This window comes from Pristis pectinata, chromosome 10 (genome assembly GCF_009764475.1).
Source record: "Pristis pectinata isolate sPriPec2 chromosome 10, sPriPec2.1.pri, whole genome shotgun sequence".
Taxonomy (NCBI): Eukaryota; Metazoa; Chordata; class Chondrichthyes; order Rhinopristiformes; family Pristidae; genus Pristis; species Pristis pectinata.
Window position 1 is genome coordinate 57,731,146 of NC_067414.1, and position 24,593 is coordinate 57,755,738.

The following is a 24,593-nucleotide window of genomic DNA, read 5'->3' on the forward strand; positions in this document are numbered from 1 at the left end:
AATGGAATGTGGAGTGAATGAACAGGAAGAGAGCATGGAGTGCTCTCAACAATGGAACCCAACACTGGAGCGATGATACCTTTCACTTGGGAAACCTGAATTGAAAAGTAACAAGGAAAAGCTACTGCAGAGATAGTCAGAAGTCTCAGCGAGCGACTGGCTCTTTTTGGAGACTCAAATGAGTCATGGCAAGATCTGGAGAAGCACCCGTAGAGTTCAGCCTACAAAACTGGAAATAAATTGGATTGAACCGTGCCTTTGAAATCGATTTTCCATCCATAAATAGATCCTCTGAAAACTGTTGGAATCCTCGCCCGCTCTGGTAAAATTAATTTATATGATAAACACATTTGGAAGCTCTTTGTGTAGCCGTAAAGACATAGTGTGGCATTTGTTACCCTTTAATGTACTGAACAAGTTTACACCTAGGCTGCAGGAATGACCTGAACGGAATCGTTCAAGTATTACAAAGACACCCGAGCTGGGATTGTTATTTTAAAGTCTGTACCTATTCCAGGAATAGGCTTGCAAGTTGGTATTTAGAAGGCGGCAGATAGCAAGCACCATTCCCAGTCTTCGGCGAAGCAAACTACGCTTCGCTAACCCTTGGTCTGAAAGATGTGACAGCGGTGTCGACACACATCGCACAGTGAACAGCAGCAGAGCTTCTTTCAGTCAAAGCAGCTCCGATTGCCCTTTGCACACGACTCTCTCTTCTATTAACAAATAACACAGCGCGAACGAGTCCCTCAGTCAAGGGAGCTACAGCCTAGCAGCAGAAACTTTGGGCGGTCGGGGACGTACCATGCAGATCGTCTGAGTGAAAAACGTCATGGTTTGAGAGGATTTTTAAACAAGGAGCATCTTCGCTAAAGTAATTTAAGTTGATAAGAAGGATATCTGGTTAGTGCTTTCCAAGTTCAAAGGTAGCAGTTGGAAATATGGATCAGTTTGTGGATTCAGAAAGGGCTAATCTGATAACTGAAAATAAGGCGAGGATGTACACGCTGCGCCTGAAAAGGTAAATGAATAAAACAGGTCGTGCGCTTGCATTGTTAAAGATTGCAATCAATTGATGAAATTATATACAGTTAATACTAAATTAATTAATGCAAATGAAATTGCACCCTGCAGGCTATTTAACTGCGGTAACCAGGTGCGAGAATGTGGAATGTGTTTTACATGTTATCAGTCATTCCGCGATTTTATTTTGCATTTTAAACCAACGTAGTCTAAATGGACGAGCATTGTGTTGAGGTGGTGCTTTTACAGTAGGGTGTGAGGATTTGACTATCTCGTTATTCAGTAAATTGGGTAAATATTTACCACTCACACACAAAGCTGTACAGGTAATATGAGGTATAAATGACTAACAATGACGTTTCAAGTAAGACGGTCGCTTAAAACATTGCAGTTCTCAATTTTCATTCTCTTGCTTCACCTACTTTTGACATTATTGAATTAAATGTAGTTTGAAAGGAAACATGCTGGGAAGGTTTTAGAACCAGTTGATGCATCTCCCTAGCAGTGCTATCACACCCTGCAGTCAAGAATAGTGCGCTAGCGAGAGAACGCGGCCAGTTAGACTGAGGGGATTTTAAATGATAATTATTTAAGGTAGATTATGGGCATTGTAATACATGCATATCATTTAATATTAGTCATTATCTTTGACATAATTAATCCACCAATAAATACCTAGCCGTTTCCTTTAATGTAACTTGTGCGCCCAGTTTACGTGCACCTTTTCTGGTTTCACGATCTTTTGTTCAAAGGGACGAACGCAAATGTGAAATTTGGCTCTCTTTTTTTCTAGCCGGTTTGTAATTTGAAGCTAAGATCTAGCGCCAGAACACATGGCCGCGAGAGCAGTTTGTGTGAAGAAATTCATTTTCACGCCTGGTTTCATTTCAGACAATCTGTGATTAATAGCTTTGTGAACTGATCATTCAGTCGATAATACAAAAAGCAATATTAATGATTGATGCTATTTTATAAGGGCATTAAAAATTCGTTTCACGTTCACCGTCCATGATGTTATGTAGTTAAATCGCCAATTGTTTGCATGTATTAAGCCTGTCTGATAATATGGCTTCATAGATAACTTTTGATGGAAAAATTTAATTTCCAGTCAGAAATGCACAAAAGATCATCACTTTCGAAATACTCACCTCTTAACATCTAATCAGAGGAAGTTAACCACTTTTATTCAAATGGAAGGTTGAAAACGTTGATCGCAATTTCAGTTACATACGGTAGAATAAAAGCGAGACACGCCGAACATAATATTGAAACAAGCAGAAGTGTCGCGAATTAACAGGACACCGGCTCGGCAATGCATTTGCTGGCCTTTATTTCCCTCTGTGTGCAGATGAAAGGACCGATGTTTTACTATTGTATTACCCGTTATATTATGGCAGTTTGGCCAATGATTTTGACACGTATTCTTTACCTTCACCTGATGTCACTGTGATGTGTTCCAAAAATTCCTGAAAATGGGACCAACTACACGGGGATCATTTGCTCTTTTCAATTAGCCCCGTGGTTTAAGATAGCAAATTTGCCATGAAATTTGCCAAACTTATAGTGGTTTATAATTTAGCAGGGAGCAGGAATTCTTACGCCATGTTATGAGTCTAAAATACCACATAAAGTGAAAAAATATTTCTTCATTTCACTGAAAGCTGAAAAGGTGGTCGAAGTCATATTGTAACACCCGATGAGCGCAAATACACGGGTCGATGAGATTCCAGGAATTGGGGCAGTGGTCAATGATGTATTTTTGGACGTAGTAAATTGTTCTGCATACGCACACGGTTTGTGATTAACATTCTGTGTATGCAAACGCTGCAGAAATACTTTTTGGGCCCTAAATATCAGATCTTGATCATAAAACAGATTATCCTACATATACCTTGGCCTTCACCTGGATTTCAGTCCACCGATAAAAGGTAAGATAAAATGTTATTAGTGTCGGCAAAAGAGGATCTGTCATGGTTCATATCTATAGTTTTCCTTGACCGTTTTATCAGTCTGGGAGAGTTGCATAAATTCAGTCAGATTGTGCTAATTGGCGTGATTCCCTAATGAAAATATACACACCTCAATATAGACTTGTAACTGACTCAGAGGAGGAGGTTGTGCCACAACTGCGAAATAGAGCGAAGCAGTTGAGTGAAGCCAGCCGCATCAGGGTTGGGACAAATCAATAGCTAATTTATTTACCACTGGCATTGTGGTCTTGAGATCATCCTCGTGCTGTAAACAAACACAATGCAAGTAAATTAAGGAACAACGTTTATTGGTTTAAAATCAATCTTAAAAAAATCCAGAATAGGACCACTGCACGCCGTTTTAACTCCCATCAAGAAAACGATCAGGAGGTATACGAAGAATAGAAGTATGTTGTGTATCTCCAACCCCACAGGCATTACTTTCTATTCTATTATCATAATTTGATTACCTTGTTCCCGTTCTCCCATCAACCCCGTCTTACCTACACACAAAAAACACAGACATGTCGCCCTATTTCAGATTTCAGCCGCTGTAGTCTCTGAACGAAAATGGCTAACTTTAGGGCTTGGAGGGGCGAAGTTGTAGATCTGTTACAGCACAAATATAAGGTGTTTTAAAGATAGGCCGATCCGCCAATAAAATGAAGGCAAATCTAATGCCATGTTTCGATTTACTAGTTAAATGCAGAGGATAACCTTACTCGCCTTCTATAAATTATTCTGCATAAAAGAGACTATTTTCGCAGATATGTTATAAAGTTCGCTTATGCAGAGGATTCTATAATTACAATATCTCATGTTTTCTTATTCTAAAATTCCTTGAAAGAGATTAACATTTTCCAGATGATATTCTTTGATAATGAACACGAACACAATTACCAGTTTTTTAAAAAATCTTCGCCACAGGGAAATCATTAACACATCAATACATAAGTCCTTGGAAAGCGTCCAGATAAAAAGAGATTCGCTATAACTGTATTCGGGAAATTTGTTTATCGCCCCTATTATTGTTTAAACACAATCTTTTCCCCAGAAAGTGATATTACACAGAATGTTGAATATTCAATAAGGACATTTCTTATTAAGAATCCAAGAATCTTGAAGAAAAATTCCTGATAACAGGAGTACGATTTTAAATTCCCTGCAGCAGATTTGTATCTATAACGTATTTGTTTTGTAGGTTTATTTCTAACACAAAACATTTTACTGCAATGAAATGGATGAACATCATGTAGAGAACAGAATCCAATCAAAATACTGAATTGCCTGATTTTGCAATGGGTTTATGATTTGTGTGAACTACAACATTTAAGTTGCCACAATATTGACTAGCTGATATGCAGTCATGGAGGTAGGCCGGAAAATTCAGAATCTAGGAAACCACAGATCTTGGTCACTTTTATTGTGTGCTCTATTACATTTGGAATGTCCATACAAATAATATGAAATTAGTGCTATGTATAAGACTTGTCCTTTGAGTGCTAGTATAAAATCAGCATTAAATATTTTTAAGAGTAAGTCATCTATAGGTTATTGACCTTACCTTTAAAAATAATCAATAACTTTACAAATTCTGTATTTGCTTTAGCAGTCAAGCCAAAGTTGGTGTCCCGCTCTCCTGAGAAATCAATACACTCAAGTGTTATCTATTTTTTTTTAAATTGAAAATTTCAAGATGTATGCTGAAATGTAAAAATTAACAATTCAAGTAAAATCAGTCCACGTTATATTAATCATTTACAAACTTGAACTGTTTTGTTCCAGATGTTCATAGTAAATCATAAATCATAGTAAGTACAGCACAATACAGGCCCTTTGGCCCACCATGTTGTGCCGACCTTTAAACCTCGCCTAAAGACTATCTAACCCCTTCCCCCCACATATCCCTCTATTTTAAATTCCTCCATATGCTTATCTAGCAATCTCTTGAATTTGACCAATGTACCTGCCTCCACCACTGCCCCAGGCAGCACATTCCATGCCCCAACCACTCTCTGGGTAAAAAACCTTCCTCTGATATCTCCCTTGAACTTCCCCCCCCGCCCATTACTTTAAAGCCATGCCCTCTTGCATTGAGCATTGGTGCCCTGGGAAAGAGGCGCTGGCTGTCTACTCTCTCTATTCCCCTTAATATTTTGTATACCTCTATCATGTCTCCTCTCATCCTCCTTCTCTCCAAAGAGTAAAGCCCTAGCTCCCTTCGTCTCTCCTCATAATGCATACTCTCTAAACCAGGCAGCATCCTGGTAAATCTCCTCTGCACCCTTTCCAATGCTTCCACATCCTTCCTATAATGAGGAGACCAGAACTGGACACAGTATTCTAAGTGTGGTCTAACCAGAGTTTTGTAGAGCTGCATCATTACCTTGCGTCTCTTAAACTCGATCCCACAACTTATGAATGCTAACATCCCATAAGCTTTCTTAACTACCCTATCCACCTGTGAGGGAACTTTCAGGGATCTGTGGATATGAACCCCCACCCTCTGCTCCTCCACACTACCCAGGATCCTGCCATTAACTTTGTACTCTGCCTTGGAGTTTGTCCTTTCATACCTTCCATACCTTTTCTGTCATTGATATTATGGAATAAACTTCCATGAGGAATGGGAGCCAAAATCAAGCATCTTATAACACCTCATTAATCTAGTTGAACCCAATATGCTCCTCACAGACTGGAGTTCATTCTTCAAAACATACATAGGGTAAACGTATGATTCACAATACTTAGAATTTCAACTATTTGAACAAGATGGATGATATTTTTAGCCTTTTTTCTACGCTGGCAACAAATGATCAGGTTTGATGGGTAGTACAACATCCAGTTCTAAAGATTAAAGCTCCAGCAGAGGACTAAATGTGGAATTTGATGAGTGGGGGAAATTAGAAGAAGCAAGGCAAAGAGTTATGTTTGTATATGAAATAATGCAAGAATTGAACTATTAAGAAGCACCAGTGGCAGTAATCTAAATTAAGAATTCAAAAAGTTGGAGAAATAATCAAAGTGTGATAGCTAATGAGTATTGCATTTTTTTTCTCTCTAAAAGGTGCTTACTCTAAATTATAATGTAATGGGAAAATGATGTGACACTGGTACCCACGTTGATACTAAAGCTGGTACAATGGGTACCTTTAAAATTTTTATTAACTAGACAAAACAATTATTAAAAATTATAAATAGTTGAAAAATGTACTAGTTAAATAAATTATAACAGATGTGGCAGGAAGGTGATACCTTATGATTGTAGTTTATGGGATCTGGAGGATACAGGTGTGATTTAGAGAAGCCACATCTGCAGCAAATGTCTGCAACTTAGGGGAATTCAGACAGCTGAGGAGATGATTCTTGCTTCATACAGAGTGATGCATTAGGGAGGAACGTACCTTTGTATTTAGTTTCTGGAAGCAGTTACACCCTTGTTGTGGATTTGAACAATGGACTGGAACAGGAGGGTATGACGACAAATGGGGCGGGCAAGTGGATCCAGAATTTAGTCCTGATAGAGTTCTGGTCTTTGCACTTGTTGAATCCAAAAAAAAACCAGAAAATGGTGGAAGCACTTAGCATCTGTGGAAAGAGAAACAGAGTAAACATTTTGGTTGATACTGCTTGACCTGCTGAGTGTTTTCAGTGTTTTCTAATTTTCTTCTAGCCCATGTTGTATGTTGTCTTGGTCTTGCTGCATACAGGAATGGGCTACTTTATTTGTTGAAGAGTTGCAAATGAAGTTGGACATTGTGCAGTCATCAGTGAAAATCCCGACTTCTCTCATTGATCTAACAATTGAGCATGGTTGGCCCAGAACACTGCCCTGAGAAGATCTTGTGGTGATATCCTGGGATGATTGACTTCCAACAGCCATAACCATCTTACATGTGCAAGGTATGACTGAAGACAATGGAATTATTTCCCCTAGATGCCCATCAACTTAAGTTTCACCAGGGCTCCTTTATACCATATTCCGTCAAATGCCACTTTGATATCAAGAGCAGTTACTGAAATATTGAGGTCCTTGATCCATGCTTGGACCAATGCTGTGATGAGGGTTGGAGCTGAGTGGGTCTGGCAAAACCTGAACTGAGCATCAGTGAGCAGATTATTGGTGAATGAGTGTCATGTGATGGTACAACTGGTGACAGTTTCCATCACTTTCCCACTGATTAAGAATAGACTGATTGGGCAGTAATTAGCTGGATTGGAATTGCCCTTATTTTTTGTGATCAGGACATATCTGGGCAACTTTGTACATTGCTGGGTAGATGGCAATATTGTAACTTTACTGGAACTGCTTAGCTAGAGGCACAGCTGACTCAGGAGTGCAAATCCTCAGAACTACAGACGGGATATTGCCTGGTCCTCATAGCCTTTCCTTAGTCTGTTGTTGTCAGTCTTCATACCTCATAGAGTGAATCAAATTTTTTAAAGACTGGCTTCTGTGATGGACGAAGCCAAAACGGACCATAAACTAGGAGCTTCTCAATTAAGATGGTTGAAAATGTTTGGACTTGTCTTTAGCACTCACATTCAGGTGTGTGATTGAGGATGGGGATACTCTTGGATCCTCCACCTCCTTTTGGCTATTTGATTGTCCATCACCATTCATAACTAGATGTGATAAGTCTGCAGAATTTTAATCAGGTTTGTTAACTGTGAGATCACATATCGCTGCCCATTGCATGCTGTTTTTGCTGTTTAGCCCATAAGTGGTACTGTGCTGCACTTTCATTAAGCTGACACTTATTTTTAGGTAGGCCTGGTGCTGCTCCTAGGATGCCCTTCTGCACTCCTCATTGAACCCAGGTTGATCCCCTGGCTTTATTGTAATGGTACAGTGAGGAATATGCCAGTGTTTAGATTACGGATAATGATGTACATTTTTGCTGGTGCTGATTGTCCATTGCATCTTATGGATTCCCAATTTTGAATTCCTGTTCTGAGTATATCCCAGTTAACACAATTGTAGTGTCACAGAACATATTGGCAAATGTGCAGATTGTGAAGGTGGGATTTTGTCTCTGCAAGGATTGCTCACTCTACCATTGCTGTTGTGGAAAGGTACACCTGCCATAGCTAGATTGATGATGACAAGGTTTATCCCTCATGTTGGTTGCTACCTACTGCAGAGTCAGTCTGACAGCTATGTCCTTAAGGACTTGGTCAGCTCACACAGTGGTGATGCCACCAGACTGCACGGTGTTGGACACTGAAGTCCCCCACCCATACACTTGCTACTTTCAGCTCTTCATCACAGATTCATCAGCTGAGGAGGACACTAGATAGTAACCAGGGGGAGATCTCCTGACCTATGTTTGAGTTGATGCCATGAGCGTTCATGGGGTCTGCAATCAATGTTGAGGACTCCCTAGACTAATCCTTCCCACTTGTGTCCTACTATATCTCCACCTCCAGTGGTTCTGTCCTGCCTGTGTGACTGGACACACCTGGGGAATTGTGATCAAGGAGTCTGACATACTGGTGTAACATATCACTGTTGCTTGAACCATTTTTTTCGATGGGCTATGTGATTCTATCCTTTTTTTGCTTTACTGTGACAGTTACAATATGGTGGTTTGTCAGACCATTTACGAGGGCACTTAAGAGTTAATAACGCTGAAAGTCTGCAGTCATCTATAGCAGTTTGAAACTAATTGTCTTAAACTTAGGCAAGTATATAAGTATGAAGACACGAGACTGCAGATACTGGAATCTGGAGCAACAAATAATTATGAAGGCCGAATTGGTTTAAGTGGACTGGGAAAATAGATTAAAAGGATGTAAATGTCGTGCCTTGCAGAACATGTGAACCGCATGGAGTTTTACAAAAATATGGTCATTTTATGATCAGCATTACTTAGACACTTTTCCAGATTATTAACAAATTAAACTTGACAGACTCCAAGGTAGGGTTTGAACCTGGATCTCTGGATTGTTTGTCTAGGCATTTGGGCTACTGGATTGATGGCACAAATAGAAATAAATCTGTTTGATTTAATAGCCATTTCAAAGAGAGTGTTGTACAATGACCAATGTTGGAAATTGAATATTACTGGAGATTTCAGAAGGATGAGTGAAAAGGAAAATGATCTGGACTCAGATAATCCATTTGTATGACAAAGGAAATAAGTTACTGTTGGGAAGGGTTGAAAGGCCTCCTATCATTATCTATGTAATAGGACAGTGTATAAATTAATGAATAATGGGGATATAAGAAAGGTACTCTTGGTAATCATGGGTGATTTTAATCTTTATCCAGATTAGGCAAATTGAATAGATAAAGCAGTTTTGGGGATGAGTTCACAGAGTCTGTTTAGCATAGTTTTTAAACAAAACATTGGAAAACCAGCAAGGGAACAGATTACTTTTGATTTGGTCACAAATAATGAGAAAAAAATAATGATCTCATAACAAAGAATCCTCTGGGGAAGAGTGATCATAACTTGATAAAATATCACATTCAGTTTGAGAATAAAAAACTTAGGCCTGAAACTGATATCTTAAAATTTAAATAAAGGCAGTTACAAAGGTATGAAAGCACAATTGGCTGAAATATCTGGGAGAATAAATTAAAGTAAAAGATGGTGGATAAGTAGTGGCATCTTCATACCTATTCTAGATATTGTCTGCTGATGATACAATTTGATAATTGCTTTAGTGACATAAACACAGTGAAGTGAAGCAGTGCTCAAGCACTTCAGGAGAGGTCTATTAATGTAGGGACCCGAATAATGATATGCACACACCAATGTTGCTTCATCTGTATTTGAGTTCTCACAAGCTGTTGCAAATCTAAATGCTATAGCATGTTTAGAAGCCCCAAAGAAAATATTCATTTTCCCCTCACAGAACACCACTCCTCTCCCACCCTGGCTCTAACTGCATAGCTCAAAGTTAAATGATTTAGTGGAGGATAAGTTTTATTTTTTTATTTTATTCACTTACGAGATGTGTGCATCACTGACAAGATCATCACTTTTTTAGCCCAGTAATTTCAGATATAGTTAAGAGTCAATCATATTGCTATGGGTCTGGTGTCACACAAAAGGCTATATCAGGTAGGGTAGCAGATTTTCTTCCCTAAAGAACATTAGTGGAACAGATGGGGTTTTATGTCAATTTGGTAGCTTGCCATATTACTGATTTATTTAATTAACTGAATTTAAATTTCCCAGCTGCTGTGATGGGATTTGAACTCACAACTCTACATCGTTAGTCTAGGTCTCTGATTTACTCATCATATAACATGATTATTATGCCACTCTGCTGTTAAAGTAGCAGAGATTATGTAAGGTTTTAATTGTAACCTGAGGAAATTCAGTTCTTATATAATTTTAAAAATTATTTTAAAAATGTCAAATATTGTGTGCATTGGTATTTGTTTTTGATAAAATAATTATCTCCACTGTCTTTATTTTTACTTCATGCCAGTTTTCAAGTCAAATTTGACATACGAATTGAAAATCTGCAATATGGACCCATTTTTGTTTTTACCTGAATTCTTATACTCCCTCACTATTCCTCTACATAACATATTCTATTATGTTCTGAACCTTGTAATCAGTAATGTGTCTGCACTGTGGCAATTTTCTATAATTCCAACTGCTTCCTAATTATCCATTCAGAATATGCAATATGACAATTCAAAGCAAATAGACTGTTTCGATGCAAATGGACTCATTGCTTATATTGGGCAAAGAGCTTTGTGTAGAAAGAAAAGGAGTGCTTCATATGACATCCGTCAAGTGCTGGCTGGTACTTCAGTTGCTTTTTAGATCGTTGAATCTGCTAGCTGAGATTTGATGAGCTGAATATTTCCTATTTGCAGGTCTAACCTGGGGCTTTGTAATTCATATTAGGAGAACCATGAATGCAAGTTGAATGGAGGAATTCTGAGCAATCAAATTGAACATGGAGCTGGCCACCAACAAATTGATCCATTTAATCCATTTAATTGAAGCAAATTAATATACCACTGCATAGAAATGTGTCAATGATATCATGATTTGTGGAATATTATAAACAAGTCATTATACAAAAGCAATTTTAAACATCAAAGTATCCCCACTGGCATTTGAGACAAAAATACAAATGTGAAAACCTGGAAAGCAAGAAAACACATAAAAATTCATCAACATTGGGAAGGGGAAAAATGGCAGGTACTAATCCCTACATCCGTACTAAACTGGTTAAAAAGGAAAAATTCTATGAGGTGGTTGACCTAATCACTGGTAAATTGGGAGCACTGCATTTGGGAGCACTGCCCCCTACGTCCATTTCTTTAAATCATGAATCTTTAACTGTTGCTCAGTGCTAGTTGCAGAAATGCATAGCACAGATCATGAGGGTTTCTCCCTAAGTATTAATAAACATTCCTCTTTTCAGATACTTCTGATCTGTTGTCTATTTACAGCATTTCCTATTTCTTATTTTGCGTATTATCACTCAAATTATATGTTTGCAATTATAAATGGTTTGAAGTTCCATCTTGTAAGAACTTTATCCCCTTTCATGCTTAACTCTCTCTCCAACCACATCTGTTGGGGCAAGTGAAGATACTAAGCTCTATTAAGATAACTTGTGCAAATGTGATTTTTATTTTATTTATTGCATGAATGTGTTGTTGGTAAGGACAGTATTTTCTGTCCATCCATAGTTATCAATGATTAGGAGTAGTGAACCTCTGTAGTCCTTCTGGTGAAGGTTGTTCCACAGTGCTGATGAATAGGAAGTTCCAGGATTACATCTTTGTATCGATAAAGAAACAGTGATATATTTCCAAGTCAAGATAATGTGTGACTTGGAAGGAAAGTTCAGGTGGTGGTATTCCATGAACCTACTGCACCTGTCCTCCTTGATGGGAGAGTTCGTGGGTTTGAAAGGTGCTTTTAGAGTAACCTAGGTGAGTTACTGCCGTGCATTTTGTAGGTGGCATATTCTCAAACCACAATGCACCAGTGATGGAAGGAATGAAAGTTCAGTTAGAGGATGCAGTACCAATCAAGCAGGCTGCTTTATACTGGATTGTGCCAAGCTTACATAATGCTGTTTGATCTGCAGCCATATAGTCAAGTGAAGAGCACTCCATCACACTCCTGACATAAGCCATGCAGATAGTGGAAAGGCTTTAGAGAGTGAGGAAGTGAGTCACTTCACCAGATACTCAGCTTTTGATTTGCTCTTACAGCTACTGTATTTATGTGGCTGATTCAGCTGAGTTTCTGGATTACTAGCATGTTGATGGTGAGGAACATGGTTAATGCCACTGAATGTCATGGGTAGGTACTAGACTCTCTTGTGGGAGGTGATCATTGCCCAGCACTTTTGTGTCCACTGTTGTCTGCCACTTACCAGCCAATGTCTGAATGTTGTCCAGGTCATGCTTCATAGTGCCATTCCCTATTTGGTGAGGAATTAGAAATGGAATTTAGCTCTGAACAATCATCAGTGAATATGCCCTGTTCATTGATGAAGTGATTGAAGATGTTTGGATCTAAGGCCCTGCCGTGAGGAACTCCTTCAGTGATGTCCTGGGCCAGGATGACCACAAGCAGTAACCACAATTATCTATTTGTGCAAGTTATGATTCCAACCAGTGGAGGTTTTTCATGATTCCTGACTACACCAGTTTTACCAAGGCCCTTTGATATCACACTTGGTCAAATGCAGCCTTGATGTCTAGGGCAGTTACTCTCACTTGCCTTTGGAATTTAACTCTTTGGTCCATAATAAAATTCTGGCATTGGTAAGCAGATTATTTGTGAATAAGTGCTGGTTAACTTTACAATAAAGTCCTATAAACTGTAGCATTAATGTTGTGACTTGTGCTTTGGTATTTATGAAACAGCAGTTTGAGGAGCAGAAGAGTGCATCCATAAATATGGTTCAACAAGCTGTCAGAGTGATTGATGAATAACTGCTGTTGGTGTAAAAGCATGAATGAACTACTGATAAATTACTGTTCCCAATGACTGCGTAGCAGTGGAAGAAAAGATAAGATGTTTATCAGGCATTTATATTTTACTCAGCTGGTTGTCTGATACAGAAACTAACATTCTGTTATTTTTGCTAACCTCGACACTCAAGTCTCTTTTCCTTGGGTTCTTACCTTTCTCTTGGTCTGAGGATGCTCTCTTTGAAATAATCTTTTTCATTCACATCCATGTGAGTGGCAAGAGGAAAAAAAGTATTTTCTCTGTGGTGGTGAAAGAAAAAGGTCAATCCAGAATTTTAAAAGATTTGAGACAATGCAACAATGCTGGCAAGAGTCAGTGAAGTTTACAGCTTTTTCCAAAAAACATTAATTAGCTGCAGTAGTTCCAATTGAAGCATATGCCAGCAAGCAGAGCATATCAACGTCCAGATGTGAAAACAAATGCCTAAGGCTAACAGGGCCTTTACAATCACACTCGCTGCTCTTCATTTCTCATTATTATACCATACACCACTCAGTGTTACAAGCATCGTCTGTGAAGCTGCAGTTGCTCAAGTATGAGAGCTATTTCATCAATGTAGCAGTAAGCAGTTTCACAGAAGTCACAGATATGAAAGCAAAGTACTGTGAACGCTGGGACTCTTCAAATAAGCGCAGAAAATGTTCAACAGCACAGCAAGCATCAGTGAAGAGAGAAACAGATTTGATGCTTCAGGTAATAACCTGTCAGAGCCAATATAAAGGGCTAGTCTGCAGCTTCATCTAAACTGTATCCAGGTTGGGTCTCGTTTAATAGAGCCAACACAGCTGGAGCTAAAGAGACGTTGAAATTCAGCAATCTTATTGTACGCAGGCAGTAATATTTATTTCATTAGATTCAATATTTCAAAGCAAGTAATGATAAGTTATAACAGAAACACAAGAAATATATTATAAGTTGCTGTTTAAATTTTTCTGATCATTTCTGAGACCAATTATATATAATATTGTGAAGAATCTACAATCAGCAGCAAAAACTGGTGTTAGTCAGTATCACTGCGTCAGAATCAGTAGAAATTAATATAAGACAATATATTCAAATATTTCTGTTGCAAAATCAGGTGAAATTTAAATTTATTGTAATTTCAATGGAAGAGAAGTCACGTGCAGTTAATCACATTTTCTCCCCTCTCTACTTCCTTCCCCAAAGCACAAAGCAACACTGCATAATTAAGTGAACCTGACGATATAACCATTCTCCGGCTAAAACATAACTCTCTCTTAGCAGCAAGTCTAATGTTTTTCAATGCCTTTTTACAATGAGATTCAAAATGCAGTATGCTTTCTTTGTTTTGTGATCTGAACCTGCACTTTCCCCAGACATTTATTGATACTTTATACATTCACTCTTTTTCTCAATTACAGTTAACACAATTTTCAAGAAAACTGAAAGGCTTTCAAATTTAACGTTGACATAAGCAAGAAGAAATATTTGAATTGGTTCTAAATTTAGAGTTAAACTCAGAAAGTTGGAAACTGGGCTTTGTTGCTCCAGTTTCCCTGACAGAAATTGAATGCAAAGGAATGAATCTCAGTGCACGACCTTTTAGTCTGTTTTGTGGGAGCTGCCATATCATTAAAGATGGCTTTCCAGGCATCTTTGGCAGATGCCTTTAGGAGGCATTGGGTCTATTAATATGTTAATGAAGCCCAAAAATCACTTCTAGGAAATTTTCTGATGTGAGTGAAGTGGGAGTTGGGCTGCTCTGCTTAGTTTTCTGAATTACAAGTGACATGCCTAACTCTCCTTTACAAGGAGCACTGGAGACTTTTTGTGGGACCAAAGGGTGTGGCTGTGCTACTCCAGGCTCCACAACTCTCATGGAGCATGGTTTATCTTGATCAACTTCCCTCCCATTCTCCTCTCCTTTCACAGAGTTACCAAGGGCCTCCAACAGCTTGAAATTTGCATCTGGTTCACTGTACCTTCCTGGCCCCATTAGATACTAGCAGGTCAGTGGACACTAAAATGAGTCCTGAGGATCAATTGGGCTTCATACCTGCCTTTTCAGGTACAGGGACTGTTCTCTGTATGTAGTTCACCTCAAGACATTCCAAAATTTGACATTGCCTTCTACAAACCACTGCACCTAAGGTCAAAGTCCATGAGGATCAAATATGTATATCGATAAAATCATTGTGCTGTCACAGAATCCAATTTCTCAATTCTTGTGTCCATCATTCATGGCTTGGAGTTTCCAGAAGCAGGTCAAATCTCCTATGAACCAAAACCTACAGCTTTTTTACTTGGAATGAACTTCCACAATTAATTTTTAATTGCACATTTTTTACTGGAGATCAGGGCATAGGTGAAAAGTTTGTCTTTGTTCACTAACATAAAATATGTACAAATGTTTTGGCACCTGCTTGTACTTATCTCTCTCACCTTTGGCTTTATTAAGATGGATGTAACTGGTAGCTGATACCCTTGGGTGTGTTTGGCACTAACAATCAAAGAAATTTCTCCTGAAAACTGAGACAAGGACATACTGATTTAAACTATTTATTTACAGATTAAGTACACAAAAACAAAATCATAAAGCAAGATACTAAAACATTGAATATTTTAAAACAATAAATATAAAATCAGACATTCTCACTGGTAATCTTAACTCGAAATAAATCTCCCTTTTTTCCCTTTTCCTTTAATTATCCATCTATTCTATCCTCAAATGTTGACATGGGGCTAAATTTTGACCTTGCCATCTAGATGCGAAATTGGTATTGTGCATTTGCTACATAATGTAGAAATAATCATATTCATTTCCAATAAAAATAATGGAAATGAAATTCAGTAATTTTCTATAATAAGCAGCTAATCTGCAATACTGCTTGTGCATCAGCAACAAGTTTAAAACCTATTCTACATTCTCTGCATCAACCACTAACATAGGAATATTTTCTACTGCTCCAAGTTTCTGCCCTTAATATCTTGCATTTTGTCCTATTCCCTTATACTATTGTCTGCAAATTTGGTCCCAGATTTAAGCGATTGATGTACACAATGAGCAGAAACCCTCCCTTGACATTAACTGGTATTAAATACTAATTTATTTTCAATCTTTTCTTATCAGCTTTAAACCCAATTTGTTGCCATCTCTCGAATCGTGTAGCCTTACCCTTCTCTCACTGTAACCTAGGTAGGATTTTACTGAATTTCATGCACATCGCATTACTCCATTTCTCACATCTAGGCACCATCTTTCTGGGTTACATTGACCTTCTGTTGCAATTATTGAGGCCAGTTGGGAGAACCCTCAAGGAAATTTGTGATGGCAAACCCAACCACAAATAGTTACATAGAAAATAGAACAGTACAACACAATGCAGGCCCTTTGGCCCACAATGTTGTGCCGACCTTTAAACCTCACCTAAGACTATCTAACCCCTTCCTCCCACATATCCCTCTATTTTAAATTCCTCCATATGCTTATCTAGTAATCTCTTGAATTTGGCCAATATACCTGCCTCCATCACCGCCCCAGGCAGCACATTCCATGCCCCAACCACTCTCTGGGTAAAAAACCTTCCTCTGATATCTCCCTTGAACTTCCCACTCATTACTTCAAAGCCATGCCCTCTTGCATTAAGCATTGGTGCCCTGGGAAAGAGGCGCTGGCTGTCCACTCTTTCTATTCCTCTTAATATTTTATACACCTCTATCATGTCTCCTCTCATCCTCCTTCTCTCCAAAGAGTAAAGCCCTAGCTCCCTTAGTTTCTCCTCATAATGCATACTCTCCAAACCAGGCAGCATCCTGGTAAATCTCCTCTGCACCCTTTCCAATGCTTCCACATCCTTCCTATAATGAGGTGACCAAAACTGGACACAGCACTCCAAGTGTGGCCTAACCAGAGTTTTATAGAGCTGCATCATTACCTCGCGGCTCTTAAACTCGATCCCTTGACTTATGAATGCTAACATCCCATAAGCTTTCTTAACTACCCTATCCACCTGTGAGGTAACTTTCAGGGATCTGTGGATATGGACCCCAGATCCCTCTGCTCCTCCACACTACCCAGAGTTACACAACTCATATACACGCTAAACGTCAGAGAGGTCAGATGCATAAGAATTAATTGAAATTAAATACATCAGTAAGGACACTAAGGACGACTAACATGGTTAAAGCATTATATGTGGACATGTGGTATGCCTTCAAAATATAACCATGGTCTTAGTATAACATACTATCTGAGAAAATATGAACTCACACAGGTTAATCTAAAGCAGATTTCTGAATGAGATCAAGCATTAATTTGTAATACGTAATCCCCAGTACTATCTACTATGCATGTAAAAACTAATAATCTTAATTTCTGTCTCAAAATACAGAGCTCAATCATATAGGCAAATCTATTGAGGGTGATATGACATGATGATAAGGCTGTAAAAATGAATGTAGAATCATGAGCTTTATTTATAATAGAAGCATATGATGCAAAAGCAGTGAGATCATTGTGTCTACTTATGGGTACCACAATGTGGCACAGTTGTAGTCTTGGAAAGGATACAGGAAAGCATGAAGCTGAATGGCACTGAGTGTGAGAGATTTCAGTACATGGAAAGGCTGGAAATCTGAGAGTATTGTCCTTACTTCAGAGAAGGTTAAGGGGAGATTTAGTAGAGATGTTGAAGATTTGGAAGAATTGATCTTGTAGTTAAGGAGGCACTGCTTACTCTGGCAGGAGTCCAGTAACCAGGAGATACAGATTTAAGATAATTGGCTTAAGAAGCCTGTGCCAGATGAAGAGAATGATTTGTATGCTTTCAGTAATGATGATCTAAACTGTAGCACCTGAAAAACAAGTTCAATGTTAATTTTGAAAAAGCAAATGGATACATACTTGAAAAGGAAAAATTTGCAGGGTGGTGGGGGAAGTAGGACGACTTGAACAGTTTTCAAAAAGCCTACACAGGCACAGTGGGCCAAATAACAACCTTCTGTGCAGTGTGATTCTATGAAGCTAATGTTTCCATACATATTTTATGAACCACTGCACATGGTGAAAGGGATAAGCACTTAAAACAAATGTTGAATATTAATTAATTTGCTTTACACCAAAATACAGACAGATCTTTAAATATATTCACTTAAGTTTGGGTCAGATCAGTCCTATATATTTTGCAGAGAATATAGTTATGTTTTGTAGATGTTTCTGCAACAATGGTCTGGCTGTTGTTATCAGCAGAGAAGCAATGGATTATCCACTGCCGTTGAAAGTAACTGCCCAGAAATACCTGGGCCACTTTAGAGTATGAACTTTGTCTTTCCCACTGAAAATTGCTGTTAGGTGCCAAACATTGGACTCTCAGGTATCTGCAATGGTGATGGAATGAAGCAACCAATAACATAAAAGAACTCTAATCGTCAGGGTGAAATAAAAACCCCAGGTGTTCACCCAGCCGACAGTCAAAAATAGAAGAGAGTTCCTGAACAACAAAAAAGGGCAGTCAGTACCTGATGGAAGCTCTCTGAGGAACTATTCACCCCAACGTCCTTGACCAGAGTGCTCTTGATTCCATCCCACAGCATGTTATCCAATCCCATCCCAGACTGACAAGAAGTTAAGGCAGTGAAAATGATTCCTTTCAGACTATCACCTCATATCATCCCTAAAAAAAGCTGCTCTTCTACTCACAAGTTACTCCCAAGTCCTCTTTGAATCTCAATAGACCTGTTTTCAGTCAAAAAAAATGAGTCGAGGATGCGTTCAACTTATTCCCATTCATTATGATCCAATGCACAAACTTTTAGGATTTGTCAAGTTAATTTTAACATTTCCCACCTGAATGGAAAGCTGTTTGAATCAGATTGGCAGCTTGGTTGCACTTCATTACCTTCTGCAGTTTTCATCATTCACAACCAAATTTTGATAAGGTTTATGATTATAGGGGTTAACATAACTGATCCTGTCCTTTGCCATGTCAGCAATTGTGCTTCCAGTGGAGTTAGCTAAAGAGTGATCAAGAACAAGGTCCTTGGTGAATTTTCCCCATTCAAATCCTGGGACAAGGTGACCAACTCTGGTGTGCAACATACAGTATCGAGTGAGACAGTTGCATAGTGTGCCATCATGAGATGGCTACCTTTCACTCACCTTTAAATGTAAGTATGTAGGTATATTTGCAAGTATAAATATGTTGATTAGATCCATTATAAATTGGCGTATATTTACGATCATGGAATGATCAAGTATTTTATGGAAATAATATGTCAGTCTAGATACATTTGAAACTGAATTGATGAAGATATTTTAGAGTTTAATGAATTTGCATGAAACAACTTGAAATGTAAATATTTTGCTCAATATGGCTGTACCTCAGTTAATCAAGTTGCATCCCTTGCATCGTAGCCCCTTTTCCAGTTCAAAAGAAGTCTACCCAAATTACCCATTTGACAATGGAAACAATGGCAACTCTATCGAATTGGAAAGATATGTAAGTCAACACTGCCATAGCAGATCTACATCAGACACTGAAAACAGAGAAAAACTGCAAGCAAGAAGGAAACTCTACATTGCGGCCATTATTTGTCTGATATTTATGGTTGGAGAAGTTATAGGTAAGTGTGATGGCATTATTGCAATGTGCATGTTGTTCTTGTGCTGCATGTTGACACACAATGGTGAAGAGCTTACTTAACAATGAAGATCATGTCATTTTAATCCTTTTTGAATCATGGATGAAATAACTGATACTGATCTTATTGGTCTGCTGAAGTCACTAATAACTGTATCTGTTGGGTAGTTCTCTTTCTGATTTTGGGCAACATTTTAATCTTAGATGCCTCTAATATTCTCAAATTCAAAATGACATTGAGGAGAGATTGAGTAGGCTAGGCCTCTGTTCTTTAGTATTTGGAAAAATGAAAGGCGTACAAAATTCTTGTAGAGCTTTACAAAGCTTATAGAGCTTATAAAGAAGGAGGATGACTCCCCTGGCTAAAGAGTTTAGAATTAGGTGTCACAGTCTCAAAACAATGGGTAGGCCATTTAGCACTGAAGTGAAGAGAAATTTCTTCACTCAAGACACAGCAAATCTTTGGAACTATTTATCCTGGAAAGCCCTGGTGGCTCTGTCATTGATGGTGTTTGAAACAGAGATCGATAGATTTCTGGATGTTAAAGGAATTAAAATGAACTAAATAATGGGGGCAAGGGATCAAAGTTGTGAAGGTGTTGTAAACTGAAGAGTAGAGACTAGGCTAGAGTGTAAGCTATAAATAAGGGAAATGATAAACAGACTGTGACAGGAAGGGATAGACAGTACAAATCCAAGAAAAAATCAGTAGATAAGGCTAGACATTACAAAAATAATAGAAGAACAAAACTAAAGATCCTGTATCAGAATACATAAAACATTGGAAACAAAATAGATGAATTGAGAGAACAAGTAGAAATAATTGTGTGTGAATTAATTCCAAGGTATTGCTTCAGGATAATATAGAGGGGACCTGAATATTGAAGGAGACAAAATTTTTAGGAAGGATAGGAAAAGGTGAAAGAAAAGCTCTGTTAGTTAACACAATAGAGAGGCATGGCCGAAGTCCAGAAAGCAAAAGTATTTTTGGTGGAGATAAGAAAAAATAAAGGTAACATATTTGTAGGATTGGTGTACAAGCCCTCTAACGGTACCCATAATGGTAAGACAAAGTATAAAATATAAAATAATGGGTGCTTGTTGGAAATGTACAGTGATTATGATGGGAGAATTTAATCTACATATAGACCAGAAAAATCAGATGGGCATAGATATCCCAGATGAGGAGTTATAGAACATAGAACAGTACAGCACAGGAGCAGCCCCCTTGGCCCACAATGTCTGCACCGTTCATAGACTGTTTTTGCAGCAGTTTCTTAGATCAACACATTCTGGAGCCAACCAGAGGGCAGGTAATACTAGACCTGCATTGTGCAATGAGACAAGATTAATTAATAACCTCACAGTGAAAGCTTTCCAAGGTGGTGGCAGTCACAATATCACTGAATTTTACATCCAGTTTGGAAGACAGAAGAATGGGTCCAAGACTAGTGTTTTAAACAAATAAGGGCAATTATGAGGATTGAAAGCAGTGCTAGCTAAAGTGAAGTGGCAAATTAGCTTAAGGAGCAGTTAGTCAAGCTGCAGTGGCAGACATAAGGGGATCTTTCAGAATACACAGTATATATACATACCAATGAGAAGAAAATATCCAGGAGTGGGTAGCTAAAAAATTATAGACAGTATCAAACTTAAATAAAAAGCATACAGTTGTGTAAAGGTGGGTGGCAGACAAGAAGATTGAATGGAATATATAAAAAAAGACTAATGACTAAAAAATTAATAAGGAATCAAAATTTAGAATATCTAGATAAAGCTAGCCATAAATGTAAAAACAGATAGGAAGAGTTTCTATATATAATTAAAAGAAAAGAATTGACTGTGGGTTCTATAGAGAGTGAGTCTGGGAATTAATAATGGAAAATAAAGACATGGCAGGTGAATTAAACAGGTATTTAGCACTAGTTTTCATTATGGAAGGCACAAGTAACATTCAGATTTACAGCTGTTTCTGAGAATTGAAGGGAGGGAGCAATTTATGAAAATTACTGTCACAAGGGAAGTTGTACTGAGCAAATTGTGGGTTGATGGATTTCGTTGTAATGTCATAAAAGAAGTGGCTAGTTAGATAGTTGATACTTTGGCTTTAATTTCCCAAAATTATCTAGATTGGGGGAAGATATGAGATTGGGAAAAAAATCAAATATAATTTTTATTCAAAAGGGGAGGGGAACATAAAGGAAGAGACTGCAGTCCAGTTAGTTTAACATCTGTGAATAATGGAGAACTGCAGATGCTGGAAATCTGAACAAAAAAACAGAAAACGTCGGAAACACTCAGTAGGTCAGGTAGCATCTATGGAAAGAAAAACAACATTAATATTTCAAGTCAAAAACCCTTCCTTAGAACTGGTAAAGTGAGAAAACACAGAAGTTTTAAGTTGTAGAGTGCGTGGGGGATGGGATGGATGACAAAGGGAATACCCCTGATATTTGAGGCCATGGTTGCCAAAGTGATTCCAATGTTCACAGATCCATCCAGTTGATAGATTAATGAAGACAAAGGGATGTGTTAAAGCTGTGAAATGCAAGTCAGAGCCTTGGGTAACACTTGGAAATGTCCAGTAGATCAGGCAATTCTTGTTGTGAGAGAAAAACTGAGTTAATATTTCAGATGAATAACCTTACAGGGGAATAGGCCAGTTCTGATACAAGCAGGAAAAGGATTATCTGAAAGTGTTGAATTCAGTATTGAGTCCCCATTGCTTCCGTTTGCTCAGGCAGAAGATGAGGTTTATGCTGGGCTTCATTAGAACAGTTTTTGAGACCACAGACAAATAGGTCAGAGCAGAGTGAGATGGAGAATCAAAGGAGAATATCTGTCATAGGGAAACTATTATTAAAGACATTGTAGCAGGGGAACTTAGAAAATTCAAGATAATCAGGCAAATTCAAGGCAGTTTTGTGAAAGGCAAAACAAGATTGACTAATTTATTGTTCTTTGAAAAAGTTAACATGGGCTGTAGATAAAGAGGAACCAGTAGGCACTATAGTAGTATAGAAATATTAATATAGAAATATTAATATGGAAATATTAAACCAGTAGTACTATATTTAAATTTCCAGAAGGCATTTGATGAGGTGCCGCATCATAGGTCATTGCAGTAAGAAAAGCTAACGTATTGACGTTAATAGAAGATTGGTTGACTAACAGAAAACAAAGAATAGGGGCCATTTTTTTGTTTGGCAATATGTAATGAGTGATCTGCCACAGGAATCCATACTGTGCCCTCAGTATTATACAATTTATATGAATGAGTTGGATGAAGGGACTGAAGGTATGGCTGCTCAATTTGCTGATGATACAAAGATAGGCAGGAAAGTAAGTCATGAAGAAGACATGAGGAGGATAAAATGGGATTTACACAGGTTAAGTGAGTGGGCAAAGATCTGACAAATGGAGTATAATGTGAGCAAGTGTGAAATTATCCATTTTGGCAGGAAAAATAGAAAAAGAAACAAATCTAAACAATGAAAGATTACAAGGCTTTAGGATGCAGTTGTTTCCATGAACCCTTGTGCACGATTCACTGAAGGGTAGTAAGCAGGTGCATCAAATAATTAGGAAAGCTAACAGTATTATTGTTTATTGCTGAGGAATTGAATTCAAAAGTAGGGAGGTTATACATTAGCTATGTCTGGCACATTTGGAGTACATATTGATCTCCTTATTTAAGGAAGGAAGTAGATTCATTTGAAGTAGTTCAGAGAAGATTTACTGGGATCTGGAATGGGCGGATTACCTTATAAGGAAACTTTAGACAGGCTGGGATTGCATCCACTGAAATTTAGGAGCGTGAGATGGATCTTAATTGAAGCATAAAAGATCATGAGGGGTCTTGAGAGAATTAGTATGGAGAGAATATTTTCTCTTGTGGGAGAAGATAGAATTAGGGGTCACTGTTTACAAATAAAGATGCAACCATACTTGGAGTATTGTGTGCAGTTCTGGTCACCCCATTATAGGAAGGATGTGGAGATTGTAGAAAGTGTGCAGAAGAGGTTTACCAGGATGCTGCTTGTATTAGAGGGTACGAGCTATAGGGATAGGTTGGACAAACTTGGGTTGTTCTCCTTAGAGCTGGGCAGAGACCTGATAGAGTTTTTTAAAATTATGAGAGGCAAAGATAGGGTAGACAGTAAGAATCCATTCCCCAGGGTAGAAATGTCAAACACCAGACTTTAGAGGTTAGAGTGGGGAAACTGAAGGGTGATACGAGGGGCAAGTTTTTTTATACAGAGAATGGTAGGTGCCTGGAATGAGTTACTAGGGGTAGTAGTGGAATCAGGCAATTTGGTGGTTTAAGAGGCTTTTAGATAGACATATGAATATGAAAGGAATGAAGGGATATGGATGATAAACATGAGGAGGATATTTAGTATAAATCAGCACAATATCAGCACAACATCATGGGCCAATTGGTCTGTCCAGTGCTCTACTGTTCTATGTTCTATGCAAGGGTTGCCCAGTTAAAACAAAGATGGTCATGAGTCTTTGGAACTCTTTTTCAAAGGAAACAAACTCCTTGAATATTTTTAAGGCAGTGTTTGATAGATTCTTGATAAACAAAGAGTTGAAAGGTTATTGTGGATAAGCAGAAATAGAGAGTTGAGATTAAAGCAGATCAACCATGATCTGACTGAATGGCAGAACAGGCATGAGAGGGCCAAATGGCCTACTCCTGATTCTATTTCATACGTTCATAAAATAGGGATTGGGCAGTAAAAGGTTGCCGTGGAAGACCAGCTGCGATATGGTTGAATGGCAGAGCAGGTTTGAGGGGCTGAATGGCCTACCTTGTTCCTATTTCTTATTTATGTTCTTATTTTTTATGAACCTTTCTGAATTTTGCCATTACCACGTCTAGCTTAAAATATTTTTAAAAAACATTTGTTATTCATTCAACTAAAAATAAATACATAAATGTTGCATGATTTTTCTTAACTGGCAAGTTCTGTGATAAACATTGAGTAGATTGGAAAAGACAGTGCCTGGAAAAATGCTCCATT

At 38.1% G+C, this 24,593-nt stretch overlaps 1 protein-coding gene across 3 annotated transcripts in view; it reads left to right on the forward strand.

Annotated features, from left to right (window-relative positions):
• The first annotated feature begins 784 nt into the window (after nt 1-784).
• Nucleotides 785-24,593, forward strand: part of slc30a2 (solute carrier family 30 member 2) — a 46,751-nt gene continuing 22,942 nt past the window's right edge. Inside the window, exons 1-2 of one of the 3 annotated variants that reach the window (XM_052024481.1) lie at nt 785-1,021; nt 19,338-19,546. In XM_052024481.1, coding sequence (XP_051880441.1) covers nt 942-1,021; nt 19,338-19,546 — 289 coding nt within the window. In that variant the 5' untranslated portion in view covers nt 785-941. Of the gene's footprint in view, nt 1,022-2,707; nt 2,952-6,877; nt 6,897-19,337; nt 19,547-24,593 lie in introns of those variants that run through there. The other 2 variants (XM_052024480.1, XM_052024482.1) reach the window with 2 other exon arrangements.